The sequence below is a fragment of the Ailuropoda melanoleuca genome, chromosome 8 (genome assembly GCF_002007445.2).
Source record: "Ailuropoda melanoleuca isolate Jingjing chromosome 8, ASM200744v2, whole genome shotgun sequence".
In the NCBI taxonomy this organism is placed as follows: Eukaryota; Metazoa; Chordata; class Mammalia; order Carnivora; family Ursidae; genus Ailuropoda; species Ailuropoda melanoleuca.
This window is the reverse complement of record NC_048225.1, coordinates 103,185,191-103,202,282: the sequence shown is the minus strand read 5'-3', so window position 1 is coordinate 103,202,282 and position 17,092 is coordinate 103,185,191. Positions and strand designations below refer to the sequence as shown.

Here is a 17,092-nt window from a genome sequence, read left to right as displayed (position 1 = left end):
GTCCTTTTTCTGTACCAGGATCCAATCCAAAATACCATTACTCTATATTCAGTCATCAGGCCTCCTTGGTGTCTTCCAATCTGTGACAGTTTCTTAGTGTTTCCTTGTCTTTCGTGACTTTTAACACTTTTAAGAGTTCAGGTCAGGTATTCATAGAATGTTATGCAATCTGGATGTTCTGATTTTTTCTATGATAAGAATGGGGTTTTGTGGATTTGGGGGAAGAACACTACAGAGGTGAAGTACCCTTCTCCTTGATCCTGTAACCACTTGACATATTACTGGGGAGTTAACCTTGATCACATGGTTTAGGTGGTCTCTGCCAAGCTTCTCCACTCTAAATTTGCTTCCTCCACGCCTTTCCATGTTCTATTTGTTAGAAAAAAGAGTCACTTATTCCAGCCCACACTCCACCCTGAAGGGGAGGGGAATTAAGTTCCGGGGGAAGTATTGACTAATTCCTGGACATGTGTTAGAGTCATCACAGTGATGTATAAATATTTGGGGGGAGATCTTTGAGGCTATGCAACTATCTAATTTCTCTTTAAAGTGTCATCCACTAATTTTAGCATTCATTAGGACTTGCCCACGGCAATTATTCTGTGGTGTCTTTTATTATTAAGTTTTTATTTTAATTCCAGTACAGTTAACATACAGTTCTGTGGTATCTTAGTAGTGATCTTTTTTTTTTTTTAAAGATTTTATTTATTTATTTGACAGAGAAAGAGGCAGCAAGAGAGGGAACACAAGCAAGGGGAGTGTGAGAGGGAGAAGCAGGCTTCCCGCCGAGCAGGGAGCCTGATGCGGGGCTCGATCCCAGGACGCTGGGATCATGACCTGAGCTGAGGGCAGATGCTTAACGGCTGAGCCACCCGGGCACCCCTAGTAGTGATTTTCTTTCTTCCTCATTTCTTCTATATTTATTATTCAGAATTCATCAGGAAGGAAGATTTCTCCCTTTCCTCCATTTTATTCACTTATTGGTATGGGCTCAAGAATATTTATTTTGTTCTTTGAGTTACAAATTTATACCATAATTATTTATTTATTTATTTGCTGAAATTGTTCTAGCTTTGCCCCTGAGAGCTCTTTTAGATGGCTCCTTTTGACGTACCTTCATATTTTCTTGTGTTTTCTTCCCCTGCCACCCTCCTTTTTCTTTCTTTTTTTTTAATCAGCAAGATGGTCAAGCACCCCATCCCTGTGTTTTCCCCACCCAGCCCTAGAACTGCCCATTTCTCCAAGGAGGTCTGGTTCTTCTACTGAGAATGATATTTAGAAACCAAGACCTGGGTGCTAAGTGGGTTCATTACTTCTAGGGTGTCATTTCTTCTGGACCCTCCAAGGGACAGAGATAAGAAATGTGTGTCTGCTAGCTTATGTATACACATATCTGTATTTATTTCTGTATCTATTCATATATATACATATATATTCATATATATATTAAAATAAACAAGAGCTCAAACTATACTTCCAGCTCTAATCCAGCACCACAGAATTCATTGTACCCTTTCTGATAGTGAGAACCCCGCCCCTCCTTATCTATATTTACTTATTTGTTCAATCTTAGTATACATTTAAAGTAGTTTCAGAACTGCTAACCTATAGTCCTCTGACATATGAATTTACCAACTAAAGTGTTTATGCATTTTTGTGTTTTTATTTTGCAGTTTCAAGTGAAAACATTGTTTTCCAAAGCTGATTAGGCCAGCTCCTCCCCCCACCCCTTCAGTGAGGTTGTACCAGACGTCTGTAATGTAGTTAGGGTTATTTGCCTTAATCTGCATTCCATCATGGCTTCCCCTGACACTGTGGTTAATTAAAAAAATTGACATACAATAAAAGTCATTCTTTGTGCTGTATAGTTTTTCCTGTTTTGACAAATTCACAGAGTCCTGTATCTACCACCACAATAGCAATACAGAAGAACCCCCCTAACCTAAAAATTCCTTTGTAGTAAGCTTCCCTTTCTCTAAACCTGCAACCACTGATCTGTTTTCCTTCCCTATACTTTTGCCTTTTCCAGAATGCCATGTAAATGGAATCACACAATATGCAGATTTTTAGGTCTAGCTTCTTTCATTTAGCAACATGCATTTAACATTTGTCCATGTTGTTGCACAAACCAATAGTTCATCCTTTTTATTGTTGAGTATAGATGACCTTATTACACGCATATACTGCAGTTCTGTTTTTCCATGTGCCTGTTGAAGGACATCTGGGTTATTTCTAGTTTTGGCAATTATGAAGAAAGCTGCTATAAATGGTCACGTATGGGCTTTTATATGAACACAGGTTTTCAGTTCTCTTGGGTAAACAGGCAGGAGCGGAATGGCTGGGCTGTACAGTAAGTGCATGTTTAGAAGAAACCACCGAACACTTTTCCAAAGTGAATATTGGGCTTTGCAACGAATGACCGGTCTGGTGTCCCACATCTTCTCTAGCATTTGGTTGTCCACACTCTTTTTCAACTGGAAACTTCTGTCCGCCCCCCCACCCCAAATCCGACTTCTTCCTTCTCTTTGGCCTCTGCCTGGATTACAAACTAATCCATATTTTTGCTTTGCATCCTGCTGGTATTCGCCAAGGTAATGATTTTAGACTGCCTCATGTTTCCACTGTGCACGAGAGAACTATCGCATTTTTAATCTACTAACCGTCCTATAAGGCGGTTTTAGCAAACACTCTTAGGTTGGTATGAGAGCTAACAGCACCCTGCTTGAGAAGAATTCCTTTCTGGCTTTCTCAGCATTGGCTTTTGTGAGCTCCTGAACTTCTGTGCGTCTCAGCCTCTTTGTAGCCTACCCGGACGAACCCACTGGAATGTAAGGATGGTCAGCAGTCTTCACCAGACCCTGTTGTGGCTATGGATCCGGCGGGATAGACTACTCCACAGAGCTCTCCAGCTGGGTGCCTGGGTTCTGATTTGTCAGGAAGGAGCTATGTGTCTGGCCCCTGCTTGCAGTCCATGTCTCCTGACTTGACAGCTAGCACATTTTCATAGTCACTAGAAGTGTCATTTGACATTTCTTCTCCATGTTTTATTGGACTAGTCTCACTCTGCGCAGACGGCTGACAGGTCACATGTTCCCCTAGAGCCAGGAACCTCCCTGATTGCATGACAAATTGGATGTGCGTGCCTGGATCTTCCATCCTGCCTTCTTCCTGGTCTGTGTTTGAGGATGTCACTTCCTCCTCCACCTGCTGCTGGTTTCCATTGGTGGGTACTGAAGGGACATTTTCATACTCTCTGTAGCACTGCAAAGCCATCCAGGGCTGCTTCCGCTGGAGGGTCTCAAGAGTCAATCCTGCCATATTGACATAGTCATTTGAGGTCTCAGAAGAGTCTTCCTCATCACTGAGCGGATCATCACTCTCAGATTTTGGAGACCAAAAACTGGTGTGCTCACTGGCATTCCCACAGCCCTTGTCTTTTTCCTCAGTAAGCTCCAGCTCCTGGGCACTTGGGAGGGCAAAGAGGTTCGCCGGGGTGCTGTTGGTAGAAGCTAGAGCCTTCGCAATCTCCTCTGCTGTGGGGACATTGATGTAGTCTCTCGAATCCTCTGAAGAAATGCTCAGGCAGTCTCTGGCTGCTCTGACATTGACATAGTTTGCTGAGGGAGCGAGGTCCCCACATATCTGGAGCCCCGCGGCATTGTCATAGATGCCCACTGCATAGCCGTTGGCGGGGGTATGGTCTCTGTGCAGCCACAGGGCATTGCCCGCTTGGGAGGGCTATAAGCAAGAAGAGAAAGCCAGTGACAGGATGGAAGCAGAAATATGGGCGAAGCCTTTCTACTTTCCCACCCAGTACCACTATCTGATAGCCCCTTCGCTCGGCTCTTTGCCTTGGAGAAAATCTCTAAGTCAGGGGTCTCTAACCGCAGAGCTTTAGATCCTAGGCAGGTGTGAGCGAAGTGGGCTAAGTGTAAGGAAAGCAGCAGTGTCAATGCGATAAGTTGCTCCTGGCTTCTGGCCACAGTGTGATTGTTCAATAGGGAGTTTGTAGGGGGCTATATTATAAACTGGAGAGCGCCTGCTGCCTCAGAGCCCATGGAGAAGCAATATAGCACAGTGGCCAAAGGTAGCGACTCAGCCTTAGAGTCAGGGCGCAAATCCCAGCCTGGCTACTCTGTGCGCGAAGTTTGGGCAAGTTACCTAATCTCTTCGTGCCTTCCTTCCCTAGCATATAAAGTGGGGATACTCATAACGTCTACATAATATGCTTTCTGGGGGAGTAAGTGTAGGACTACGCGTAGAGGGTTTGGAAGAGTTCCTGGCACATGGAAAATGCTAACACATGCTTGCTCTTATTATTAAAGGGGCAGCTGACCTACAGACTCAGGCCATCACGGCCCTTCAGGGGTGCCGGTCTGCTGTTTCCAGAGCTTCTGCCTTTTCAAGAAAAGCTGGACATCCAGACTTTAATGTGAAATCTTTTAGATTTTTAGCTGTTGGCAACTGGTTCAAAATGTTCTTCGCACACTACAGAGTCCAAGCCAAACATGTTGTGGCCTTATATGGGGTGGGGACCCAGCGCTGGAACTCACTTTGGCCGCGGAGTTTCGTCTTCCCTGCGTGTTCTCCGCCAAGCGGACTTGCTCCGCCAGGAAGGCTCAGAGGTGAGAGCAGAGCCCAGGGGTGGGCCATGTGGGAGCAGGAGCGGGAGGTGGCTGCATGCTAAGTGAGCCTAGAGCTCTGGGTAACGAGGGGCTCAGCCGCAGCAGTAGGACTGTTTTCTTGAAATGACCACAGACCGAAGGCACTGGTTCTTCCAGGGGCAAATGAGAACTTATCTACGGAGATGGGCCCTCTGAGCTTCCAAGCCCTCCCTTTCCTGTCTCTGGGGTCTCTGCCCCATGGTGTTGTGAGACTCCTCCCTGAGGGCTGCCTCCAGGGCCAGATGGAAGACACACAGGGTATTGTTACTCACCGTGGCACTCCTGCGCTAATCTCAGCAAAATACCCCCCCCCCATTTGAGCAAACACTTTCTATAGCGCTCCAGGATTTACAAATATACCTGCCATTGAGGATAATTGAAACAATTTGCCATAGGCCCCGGAGGGAATTCCCAAAGCAGGATGGTAAGGGTGTTTTGAGCACCAACAGAATTGTTGGAATACTCATATACTCTCTTGAGGCGATTACTTGGAAGGGAACAATACTCGTTTGGATAAGCTGTGACCTGTCTTTGTTAAAACAATCCACTTCAGTTCTAACACCATGTCCTTGAACACACGTGCCCTGCTTGCCTTGCCCCGAATCCCAAACAATTGTTCCTACCTTTCCTACTTTTTCTCCCTGGGCAGAACGGAGGTCCTGAGGCCAGTCTTCCCAATTTATTAATAGGGCCACAGGGCCACTGCCAGGGGATTTGCTGTTTGCCAGGAAAGGAGATCTGCGACCTGGACTCGTTTACCTCAGTTCTGCCAGAGACATGTCCTTTCTCCCAAGGGGCTTGTCCCTTCGCTTGACTTACCACAGGCTCAGAAGGAAGGCTATCAGAATTTCTGGAGAGGAGGCTCTCGGTACTGAAAATATGGTTACTCCCCCACTGACGTCTCCCTGAAAGAACAGAGAACAAACCCTGAAGCTAGCAGGCCAGCCCCGTGAACGCTTCAGCCTTAACAGTCCCCGCCTTTGGGTGAAGTGGGTTGGTGTGCTGCCTGGTACTTGGGGCTGGTGTGCTGTGGCGAGAAGGTCAGAGCGAGGGGGAACAATGTGCTCTGAGGCCTGGAACTGTCCTCAGTTTCTAGCAAGGACCGGAGGGCACTAGCCAGCCCAGGGGTCGGTTGCTCCTGGGGCAAGCCTTCTCCACCTGCAATGCCGGAGGCCATGTTCTCCTCCTGTATGGCTCCCCCATCCCTAGACAGGCCCATCTGTCTTTCACTAATTTCATATCAAGACAAAACAAAACCCCCAACCCAACGGACACCCAGCTCCCTTTTTAGAGCTCTCTAGGCCCCTAGTGGAGTTACATCCTGCTTCTGTCAAGCTCATCCTCCCCTATGCTCCCTGAAGGGCGGAAAGGCCTGAGTGTTTGAAGAAAGCTGCCTCTGGGTGGTGAGAGGTACATTCTGGGCGCAGAAGTTCGGTAACATCTGTGAGCCATGGATTAGAAAGAAAAACCTACCCAGCACTTCTTGCCTCTGGGGCAAGGAGTCATAAATGTTTTTGGCGCCTTGTCTGGGTCGAGACAGAGACAGTAAGGGCAAGACGGTAACTCGGAAGTAAGGAACTTGTCCTGCAAGGCAATGAGAGAGATGGGGATCATGGCGAGACCAGTATTATAGAATGTGGGGACCCCTGGGGATGAGATGGTCCCTGAAAATATTCCCCACCCTCACTATGGATCATAAAAAAATACATTTTCACACTTGCCCAATTCCCTTTGAGCTAGAAGGCTTGGTACACAGAAGCAGGAGGAAGGAATGGGGGTGGAGGTGGGCATGACTGTCCCAGGGCAAGGACATTCAAAATGGAACTCCAATCAGCACTGAGCCTTTTGGATCCACAGCTTAGACCCTCAAGTGAGACAATGACCAGTGTGTCAGAGAACAGAGGGTTCTCCAGTACAATAGTTTATCCCCGGCCTTTGAATGCCAGGCTACATGACTGACGCTCGTGTGTCTTGACTTGGGACAATCAAGGGACTCACGCTGCTTCTTCCATTTATTCCAGCTCCACAGGCTGTAGAAAATCACAGTGGTCAGGAGGATGGCAAGGAATCCCGCAAACCCAGAAAAGATGGCGTTGCTCTGGTCATTCTCTCTGTGAGGAAAAACAAGCGCCATGCCCGGCTGTAGGAGGTTGGGCAGGGTGGAGAAGAGGCTTCCTGCAGGAATGGGAGCGCCTGGACTTGGGATGGGAGCCGGGTGAGGGAAAGCTGAGGGGGGTGGGCTGTGTGGCTGAAGAGAGGCTCTTCTTTGTGGACAGAGGGAAACTGGACACAGAAGAAGGCCACTATCCCTTTTGAATGCCTACTGGATGCCATGCCTTTGCATGGCTGTGATGCTCATTTCATCTTTACAGCAATTGCATCTCTCCTTGGGGCCAGAAACCTGAGATTTAGACTCCGCAAGGCAGAGTAGCAGATCAAAGATCACACAGGTAGAAAGCAGCCAAGGTGGAATGTGGGTCTAGGTCTGTTGGGGCCCAAAGATCACGCTCTTTCTACCGCACCCTGTCCTCCAAACTTGCAAAAGCAGCTTCGCCTGCCCTTACTTGCCCTCATTCCCTCCCCCTGGGCGTCCTGTCTTGTGTGGAAGGAGGTACAATGAGGGAGCTGCTCGGTGACATTTGAGCAACCCCCATGGACCGACTTGGGGAGCTGGTCTGGAAGCAACGCTTTCTACTTTGTGGCCTGTAACCAATGCAAATGCGGGGCTGAGTTCCTGCTGCTTGGGACACCCTAACAGGGCTGGGGTTACTGCTCGGCTTTGCCTACTGTGCCAAGAAGTAGCCAATGGAGGTTACAGCAGGAATCTAAATATTAGCGGACCTAAATATTAGAAACCAGATCAGCTACCAGGGGAGACTTTTGTCCTCGTGAATCCTAGGCATGTTTACCCAATTTATACCGGACATTTCTGCTAGGCTGCCCAATGGACATCTCAAACCAAGTATGTCTGAAACAGAATGCCTGTTCTTCTCCCAGAAGCCTGCTTCTCCTCTGGTGTCTCCCATCATCTAGTGGTTCAGGCAGAAACCTTGGAGCCATCCTTGACTGCTCCGTTTCTTTCACACCTCACTTCCAGTCAACCAGCAGATTCCGTCTGCTCCACCCTGGGCATTTTTCCCAAACTCAATCACCTCTCGCTCCTCCACTGCCAACCCCTTCCCCCCATCAAGCCACCGTGTGTTCCACACAGACCTTTGCAGTAACCTCCCTGATAGTTGCCTTGCTTTCACTTTTTTTTTTTTTAAGGTTTTATTGATTTATTTGACAGAGAGAGATGGTGAGAAAGGGGAGTGTGAGAGGGAGAAGCAGGCTTCCCGCCAAGCAGGGAGCCTGATGCGGGACTCGATCCCAAGACCCCAGGATCATGACCTGAGCAGACGCTTAACGGATGAGCCACCCAGGCGCCCCTTGCTTTCACTCTTGACCCCAATAGCCTATCTTCACACAGGAGCCAGCGTGATCCTCTTAACAGCAAACCAGATCATGTCCCCTCTCTTCGTGTGACCCGCGTGACTTTGATCACACTTGGGATAACAACCACAGTCCCTACCCAGTGACGACATCATGGTGCTTTAGGCTCTGGCCTCTGCCTCCTTCTTCTTTTTTTAAAGATTAATTTAATTTATTTATTAGAGGGAGAGAGTGCAGAGGGAGTGGGAGAGCAGACCCCGTGCTGAGGCGGGCGGAACCGACACGGGGCTCGATCCCATGACCCTGAGATCATGACTGAGCCGAAATCAAGAGCCAGATGCTCAACTGCCTGAGCCCCCCAGGTGCCCCTCAGCCTACCATCTTGACCTCATTTCCCACCACTTTCCTTCTGACTTCGACAGACAGGACTCCTGGCCAGTCCATGAACAGCACAGTCCTGCCTCCACCAGCCGCTCCCTCTCCCGGGTGTCTTTGTAGCTCAGTCCCGCAGTTCCCTCAGGTCTCTTTGGAAATGTCACCTGCTCAGACAGGCCTATTACTCTCAGTCCCCGTAACTCTGTTCTGGTTTTTCTTCATACACTTCAGATGGATTGACATTATATTATACATCCATTTGTTTATCTGTTCATATCGGACTTTCCCACTTGACTGTGAGCTCCAGGAAGCCATGGACTTGTCTATCCTGTTTATCTGGTGCCTGGAACAGTGCCTGGCACTTAGCAAGGGCAGGATGAATAGTGTTGAATGAATGAGTGAATTAATAAACATGAATGAACACAGAAGTAGATATTTCGGGGGGCTCCAGGGTTCTGATAGCTTTATGAATTCATTCCCCATCACTGCTCCTGTCCACCTACAGGTGACATATATTTGTTTGTCATGGTAATCACATTTATTTCCCTAACGACAGCGATTTTAAATTTATTATCGCTGAGTTGCCCTGTTATCACAGCACTGAGATTCATACCTACAAGTGTTGTTGAAGCTTCAACTGCTGTTGGACTTTATATTTTCGTTAGTATGATCCTGAAAGTTTTAGCAATAAAATGTATAGCCACGATTAGTTCTGTGAGATTTTATATCCTAAAGACATATTTTTATCACATCTGTGATTGCATTTTCCACTCACGGAAAGTTTTTAGGACCTGGAAACATATCGTTGAAAAAAAAAAACGGGTCTTTTGTTTCCATCATGGTGGGACCTCGTTTTTTGGGGGGGGGTGGGGTGAGGAGAGTGGTCGTTGGGACCTGAGACAGAAAAGATTGAGGACAGTGATAGGGCCTCTGGGAGGTGAGAAATCCAACCAGGCCAGACAGCGAGGTCTAAGGAAATCCTGTGTTAACACGGCCTTCCCTCTCCCCCTGCAACTCGCTTTTCTCTTCAATACCTATTCCTTTCCTCCCAACAGTCCTGAGCAAGCTTCTCTAAGCCTAGAGTTTGACGGTCTCAGTGGACCTGAGCGTGGTTGTGAGGGCTAGGAGCGCTGCTGGGGTAGAAACCCCCAGGGTCTGCCAGGGCTGTCTGTCTAAATCGGGGGAGGGTGGAGCTCACCACCTCCAGTCACTTACCTGTCCAGGCTGCCGTCAGTTACCTGTAGAGTCCTGGCCTCCCAGGTCCTCCCTCTGATTTCTGAAAGGGTCGGGGTGATCACATCCGTTGTCATGGCAACCTCTCTGGCTCAGCTTCTCCTCCTAAGCCTTCTCTTAATTATCAACAGCTAACACACGTGGCCACTTCTCCTGGCTCTTCCTAAGTTGCCATCCCCCGGGAGAAAAGGCAAAATTCGTTTGTGTTTTACATACCATCATAGCCACTTTTTTACGTAGAAAAGACTGATAGAAATCTCCCTCATCTCCGTGTTTTCCAATCTTTCTAGAACTTTCTTTCCCCCCAAACTTGCATCTACCTGGCCTCTCCCAGTGAAATGTCAGGCTGCGTTGACCCCAAACACAAACATGACAACAGGTTTGTTTCTACCTGGATGTGGCTGCAGTGCCCACTGCGGGAGGTGAGAGCTCAGCCGGGTGCGGTGCTCCCCAAGAGAGGTGGCGCAGGGAGACTCTCTGCTCTCAGCCTTCTGGTGGAAGTGTGAGGGGTGTAAAGGGGGAAACTGCCAAGAGGCCCGAGAGAGACTCCGTGAGAAGCTCATCCTCCCCCAACCCCCAAAGCAGACAGAAAAGAGCAAACATTTGCCAGAATGGAAACAGAGAGTCGTCACAGGAAACGACACCACCAATGTGCTAATGAGGCATGGGGCACAGGAAACGCTGCTCAGCTATAATAAGATAGAAGAAAACATGTCTGCACCCCCTGTTCCCCGGGCTGGCTGGGAGAGCTGTGGTCTGTAGGGAGCGTGACTAAAGATGGGACGAGGTGGTGGGGGATACATGATGGTTTCTCTGGGTTTCTGAGTCAGGGGGACAGGCTGTTTTCACTGACACTTCCCAGGTGATTTCGACAAAGCTGGTCTGTGTTACACATTTGGAGAATCTCTGGGAATGACGCTCAGAAAGAATGAAGCCAATGCTGGGGCAGCAGGGGCCCTGGAGGCCATTCCTTCCTGAAGCCCGGCCCTCCCTGGCCCCTGGCCGCTGGCTGTCTCTCCAGGACTCTTCCCGAGGCCCGTCCCCGGCCTGATTGCTGTGCTCCTGTCTCAGAGGCCGGAGACCTCACTCCCCGTGTCTACCCAAAGTGTCCCAAACTTAGACAATTGTTCAAAATTTGTTTCTAGCTCCCTTCTCTTTCCCTCACCAATCTCCTGAAACTCTTTGCATCTCGGGAGAGGTCCGACGAGAAGGGGTCACGAAGACCGTCGTGAGGCTGTGAAGGGCCTCTGACCTGGCTTTCCCCAAGGAAACGGACTGCCGCGGGGCTGGCGCCGAAGGCAGCCAGTGCCTCAGCACGCTGCCTCTCTCGCATCTCTTCCCGGGGACACCAAGGCCCCCCGCTTCCGCGGGCTGTCCACCCCTGCCCCTCGCGTCCAGCCCCTCACAGGGCCCCCAGGGGAGAGGGGCTGCCGCTGCCGGAGCTCTCCCCGGAGCTCTGCCTTCCAAGCCCTTGCTGCCCTCCCTCCACGTGGCCTTACCCGGCAGGAAGCAGAGGTGGTTCAGGGACCGCTGGTTCGAGAGCTGGAACCTGGGTCTCTGCTCGCTTGTCCTTTGGAACGGGTCTGAGTAGAACTAGGACTCAGGAGAAAAAGATCCTTGGCTCCATGGCCCCTGTGGCCGGGACTAGTGGGGGAGAGAGAGAGAGAGCGAGGCTCTTCAGGCCTGCCCTGAGCCACGGAAGCCAGCAGAAGGCTGTGTGTGAACTGGGAACTTGGAAGGTGGTACAAAGAGAAGGGCCAAGAGAACCAAACCTCAGAACCCTGACTGCTACTTAAAAAAAAAAAAAAAAAAAAAAAAAATTTTTTTTTTTTTTTTTTTTAAAGAAATTCTCCTATGCGATCATCTTAAGACCTCGCTTCTCTTATCTACCCGGAGGGCTTGAGTCAGACTAATCTTCCCTCCGGCCTCCTGACTCCCTCCTCCCCCCACACTTGAGGGACACAGTCTTCTGCAAGGAGGCTCTGCGGAGCGAGTTCCAGCTTTCCAGACCAGGCTGAGTCCCGCCACCTGCTCTCCTTTCCCTCCTGGGCCTGCCACGACCAACCAAACCAACAAACACAAAATCGGTGTGTGAAATTATTCATCCTGACAATGGAAGAAAACTACTCATTCCTCAGAAATAGGATGTATGTGTTAAACCCGATTGCTCTGGTGTTTCCCTTTAACCACTTTGAATGATTTCAGGGTTGAATATGCCACGTGATCCTAAAGTATTAAGATGAGGGGCGCCTGGGTGGCTCAGCGGGTTAACCGTCTGACTCTTGATATCGGCTCAGGTCTTGATCTCAGGGTCATGAGTTCAAGCCTGGCATGGAGCCTACTTTAAAAAAAAAAGTATTGGGGCGCCTGCGTGGCACAGCGGTTAAGCTCTGCCTTCGGCTCAGGGCGTGATCCCGGCGTTACAGGATTGAGCCCCACATCAGGCTCTTCCGCTATGAGCCTGCTTCTTCCTCTCCCACTCCCCCTGCTTGTGTTCCCTCTCTCGCTGGCTGTCTCTCTCTCTAATAAATAAATAAAAAATCTTTAAAAAAAAAAGTATCAAGATTGGCTTTAAACAGACAACTTACGCATCCAAGTCAGCAAAACCCCTGGAAGGGGATGGGCTCTGCGCTAACTCAGTGATGTTGCTAATACTAAAAACCTTTCGGAATCCTCTGGAAGGACAGAAGGACCGTGTGAAGAGTATCAACGCAAGTTCAGATCCTCAAGGACGGCTTGGGTTATCTCGGACAGGTCCTCTCGTCTTTCTGGGCGTGTCCTTGGGTGTAGAATGGCGATACTATTACTTAGGTAATGCTGTTGTGAAAATGAATTGGGCTCACAACGAAAAGTGCTCAGCTGAGGACGTGGCATATGCAAGCTCATTAAGTGGGGCTGTTATTATGTGGTTATCTCATTATGCATGGGGCTCAGCTCTTTATACTTAACGGACTGCCTGCCCCTTTGGCCTTTCTCTCTTCCTCTCTTGATGCTCAGCTTGCCTTCCTGCCGTGTGTCCTTTATTCCTTAAGTGCGGATTTCTGGGATGTCTCCTATGGCCGGACGCGAGGCCGCCTGGCTTTGTCCATGTGCCCTGTGGTCTGGCCCGCATGCCAGGCCGAGCCCCCCCTGGCTCCCCCTTGCCGCCGCTCTGTACTCCGTGCACGCCCGGCTCCTGTCACTTCCACGCTCCGGGCCTTTGGTCTGGTTCCTTCACTGTGACAGCAGTTCCTCTCTCTCTCTCTCTCTCTCGTAAAATTCCAATAAAATCCATTTGAAGAGTTTGTACTGGTTATTTCCAGGTTGTAGGTCTTGAGATATTTTATTTTCTTCTTTGGACTTCTATTGCTTTAATTATTATCAAGATTAGGTGTCATTTTTATTAAAAAATGTGATTAAAAAAATACGCCGTTAAGTGTCACCACCTCTGTGAGGACTTCCCCTTCTGGAACTGGGTTTGCTCTCCTGCGTCCCCATGGCACCCAGCACGACCTCTCGGTTGTTGGGATTCGTTGTTTAAATGCCTAGCTCCTCAAGCAGACTTTGAACCCCTCCAGGGCATTGACTCTGTTTTATTGATAACATCTCCAGGGGCGCCTTGGTGGCTCAGTCAGTTAGGCGTCTGCCTTCTGCTTGGGTCATGATCTCGGGGTCATGATCTCGGGGGCCTGGGATCGGGTCCCGCGTCGGGCTCCCACTCGATGGGGAGTCGGCTTCTCCCTCTCTCTCTCTCTCAAGAAAAAAAAAATCTTGATTTATTGTAGCTGTGGCATCTGGCACAGTGCCTGACCATCGGAATCAAGCGGGCCCTCTGCGAGGTTCTCTTAGGGACTTGCTGCCGCTGTGAATTGATGATCGAAGTGTAACAGGGTGAGCTACTGAGAAAGAAATGGGCGTCTAGTATTTTTTCCTGCGGCGTGCTCAGCCTTGAAGGAAAGAGACAAGCCCCGTTCAGCCCCCGCAGCCCCTTGCAGGAAGGGCCACCTGGCTCGTGAGTTGGGTCTCCTTTGCCCCAGGAAGGGGTTAACGGTGGCTTTTTGTATTTCTGGGCCAAAACATGCCAACAGTTGCCCTGTGTGAAAGACAGGTCCCGCCAGGCTTTGTTCTTGAAGGTGGGGAGGCTGAGACAGCTTCAGCCAGGTGACAGCTGGAGCCTTGACGGTGGCAATCCTCCACCCTCCTTGCTCACTTGCTTCTGGGCTGGAGGCCTTCTCCAGTCCAGGCAAGTCTGAAACCGAGAACAAAGGCAGCAAATACTTTCCTTTTAAGTTAAAGTTGAGAGACAGCAGGGTTAGGACAACAAGACTTAGAAAGTATGGAAAGATTTCTCTGCTCCCTGCCCCCGCTCTGCCCGAGGCCCTTGAGGAGCGAGAGGAGAGTTTGAAAGCAAGGCCTATGAGCCTATGAGCCGCCTAGGGGATACTTTGTCCCCCACTTAGGCTCGTGGAGGAGGTGGGTTGGCATTGCTGACAGGCAAGAAGAGCCTTTCCTGACGTCTGGTGTCCTGAGAGCAGGGCAGGCCTCTGCCTCCTCCGTCCTTCTGGAGTTCTGTGTTTGGCAGCCCCCCCCCCCCAGTCCTGGCAGCCGCAGAGCCTTGGGACCGAGCGAGCTGTGAGGCACGTCCGGATGAGCAAGTGTCTGCTGACAGCCCCGAGTCTCCCCGCAGCCCCAGGGCTGTGAGCCTGGTTCCCCTCAGTCAGCCCATCCCGGCAGAGGGGCTCTGACCCTGGGGCTCTGGGCAGGAAGGAGGCGACTCCTCGGCAGCACGGGGTAGGGGGACAGTCACATCAGGCATCAGAGGCAGGCGCAGCGTATCTCAGAGGAGGCCTGAGGGCTGAGGGCCCACCTGGGGACCAGACACGAGGGTGGCAATAGGCGTGGGAGGCTGGGACAGGAAGGGCACAGGTCAAGAGGGTTTTCTTTGTTCCCTTCTCGTGTGAGGGAGTAGAATGTCATTTCAATCGCTTCATTAGCCAGGGCATTACTGAACTCGGTTACTGAACTCAAGCAATAGACCTGAATGTTTTTGGAACAAACATTTTCTTTTCACTTTTCTGTGTGTCGTAGGACACCAGCGTGACAGAGGGCTCGGACTTACCTGCGTCCTTCCGTATTAAGCTGGGCCCATATGTGTAAGGCACACAGGCTCGTCACACCTATGTTGTCCCTCTGTTTTCCCCTAGATGGTGGCCACGCGATAGTCCCTTAAACTGTAACACCGATCACTGCACTCCTCAGTGAACACCTTCCGGTGGCTTCCCACTTCATGACAGCCAACATCGCGGTGGCTTACAGGCTCTGCCCGGCTCCCAGCTCCGCGTCTGCACTTCCCTCCTTCACTTCCCCGCTTCGTCACCCACTTCCGACTCCTGCCTTCCCCGTCCGTCCTCAACACATCGTGGTCTCCTGCCTCAGGACCTTGGCACTTGCTGCGCCCTTTGCCTGGAATCTTTTCCCTCCACATGTTTATCTAGCTCACTCTCTGACTCCCTTCACATACCTTCACAAATGTCTTCTCATCAGAGAAGTCTTCTCTACAAAAGAGCAGCCCTTGGGGTGCCCAGGTGGCTCAGTCAGGTGAGTGCCAGACTCTTGGTTTCGGCTCAGCTCATGATCTCATGGGTCGTGGGATCGAACCCCGTTTCGGGCTCTGTGCTCCACGGGGAGTCTGCTTGGGATTCTCCCCCTCTCCCTCTGCCTCTCTCTCTCTCTCTTTCTCTAGAATAAATAAAATCAACAAAAGAGCAACCCTCCTCCCCCATGCTCCCTATTTCCCTTAACTTTACCTTTCTCCCTGGTCCTTGTCACCATTTGCCATGCTACGTATTTACTTCTTCATTTCGTCTCTCCTCCATGAGACCAAATTCAAAGAGGGCAGGGACTTGGTTTCACTCTCTGCTGCATCCCCAGTGCCTACCACAGCGCCTGGCTCACGTCATGCTTGCTGAGTGACGAGCAGACCAATATCCATGGGGAGGAGATGACACCATAAAAAACGACTGAGAGAGGCCTCTTGCAGACCATGGTGAGTTGCTAGCTAGTTTGGTGCTAGATTTTATTGGATTTAGAAAAGAAACAGATTTCTTTCTTTCTTTCTTTCTTTCTTTCTTTCTTTCTTTCTTTCTTTCTTTTTTTTTAAAAAAGATTTTTTTATCTGACAGAGAGAGAGATAGCGAGAGAGGGAACAGAAGCAGGGGGAGGAGGAGAAGGAGAAGCAGGCATCCCGCTGAGCAGGGAGCCCGATACAAGGCTCGATCCCAGGACCCTGGGATCATGACCTGAGCCGAAGGCAGACACTTAACGGCTGAGCCACCCAGGCGCCCCAAGAAACAGATTTCTTGTGCTTTAAGGGCTGTGGAGCAATTTGTCTTTGTTGCAGGTATAAGTGGCCGAGCCTGCCCGCGCACGTCCTGGTATGCACTTGTGTCCAAAGCACACATGATAATGCCACATTCCAGGGGAGATAAAGCCATGAAAGCAAAATGCCACTTAGGCATTCTCCAATGATTATTAACAGCAATTTTAGACACTAGACTGAGAATGGGAAGAGTGTCGGAGTTGGGGAGACCCTTAGGTCACACAACAAATTAGTAGCAGGGTCAGGGTTATAACCTAGGTCTTCCAGGTCCCAGGCCAGCACTCTCCACCATAGCTTAAAGGAGCCAGCTTGCTTCTCCTCTGTAATTTTATGCCATTCCACTGGGTGGCATCTCTGGATCTCCAGACCACTGCTCTTTTCACAACAAATTCCAAAGGTGAATCACCAGGTAACAATCCTAGCAGGACAGACGGACTACAAGCACTAAGTTTAATTCAATTGTGTTCGTGCTTACGTTGGTGATTATAACAGGAAAACCATCAAGACAGGATCCAAATTCGGCTTGTTTGTGTATTTAATCACACAACTCTTGTTGTTATGGTGTCACCCACGTTTGGATCATTTCAGAGCCGGCGGGAACCTCAGAGAGGAGGAGTTCACAGGACCTTGAAGGCATTTTTTTCAAAGCTACTGTTGACCTACAAGCCAAATACATTTTTTTTCAGCTACTTTTGTTGAACACCTGTGGGCTCTGAATCATCTCTAAGGAATCCCTTTCGGGTCTTCAAAGTGTAATCTGAAAATCATTGATGGACTGCAACTGTCTCCTTGTGGAGATGGAAAATCGAGCCACTCAGGAGGCATGGTTTGGGATGCGGGTCTCACGCCTCCTGGGCGGCCACACTTCGCGATCTTACTCTGCCTCCCCTTTCAGTTCCTAAGGTTAGGTAGGGAAGATGGGGGGATTCTTGACTCACACGAAGGGTTTGGGATTACCACGGCTGTATTTGTTCTCTCCCTTACCGGTGCTGAAGGCCACTGCTGGTCCCTGGCCCTGACGTCCTTGGCT

At 49.9% G+C, this 17,092-nt stretch overlaps 1 protein-coding gene across 1 annotated transcript; it reads right to left on the bottom strand.

Moving 5' to 3' along the window:
* Positions 1-809: 809 nt before the first annotated feature.
* LAX1 (lymphocyte transmembrane adaptor 1) lies at positions 810-11,186 on the bottom strand. The gene is made up of 6 exons (XM_034667078.1): positions 10,096-11,186; positions 9,687-9,747; positions 6,663-6,775; positions 6,138-6,248; positions 5,484-5,569; positions 810-3,738 (listed from the first exon to the last, which is right to left on the bottom strand). The coding sequence occupies exons 1-6, from the start codon at positions 10,265-10,267 to the stop codon at positions 2,944-2,946; spliced, it is 1,338 nt and encodes a 445-aa protein (XP_034522969.1). The 5' UTR covers positions 10,268-11,186; the 3' UTR covers positions 810-2,943.
* Positions 11,187-17,092: the final 5,906 nt, after the last annotated feature.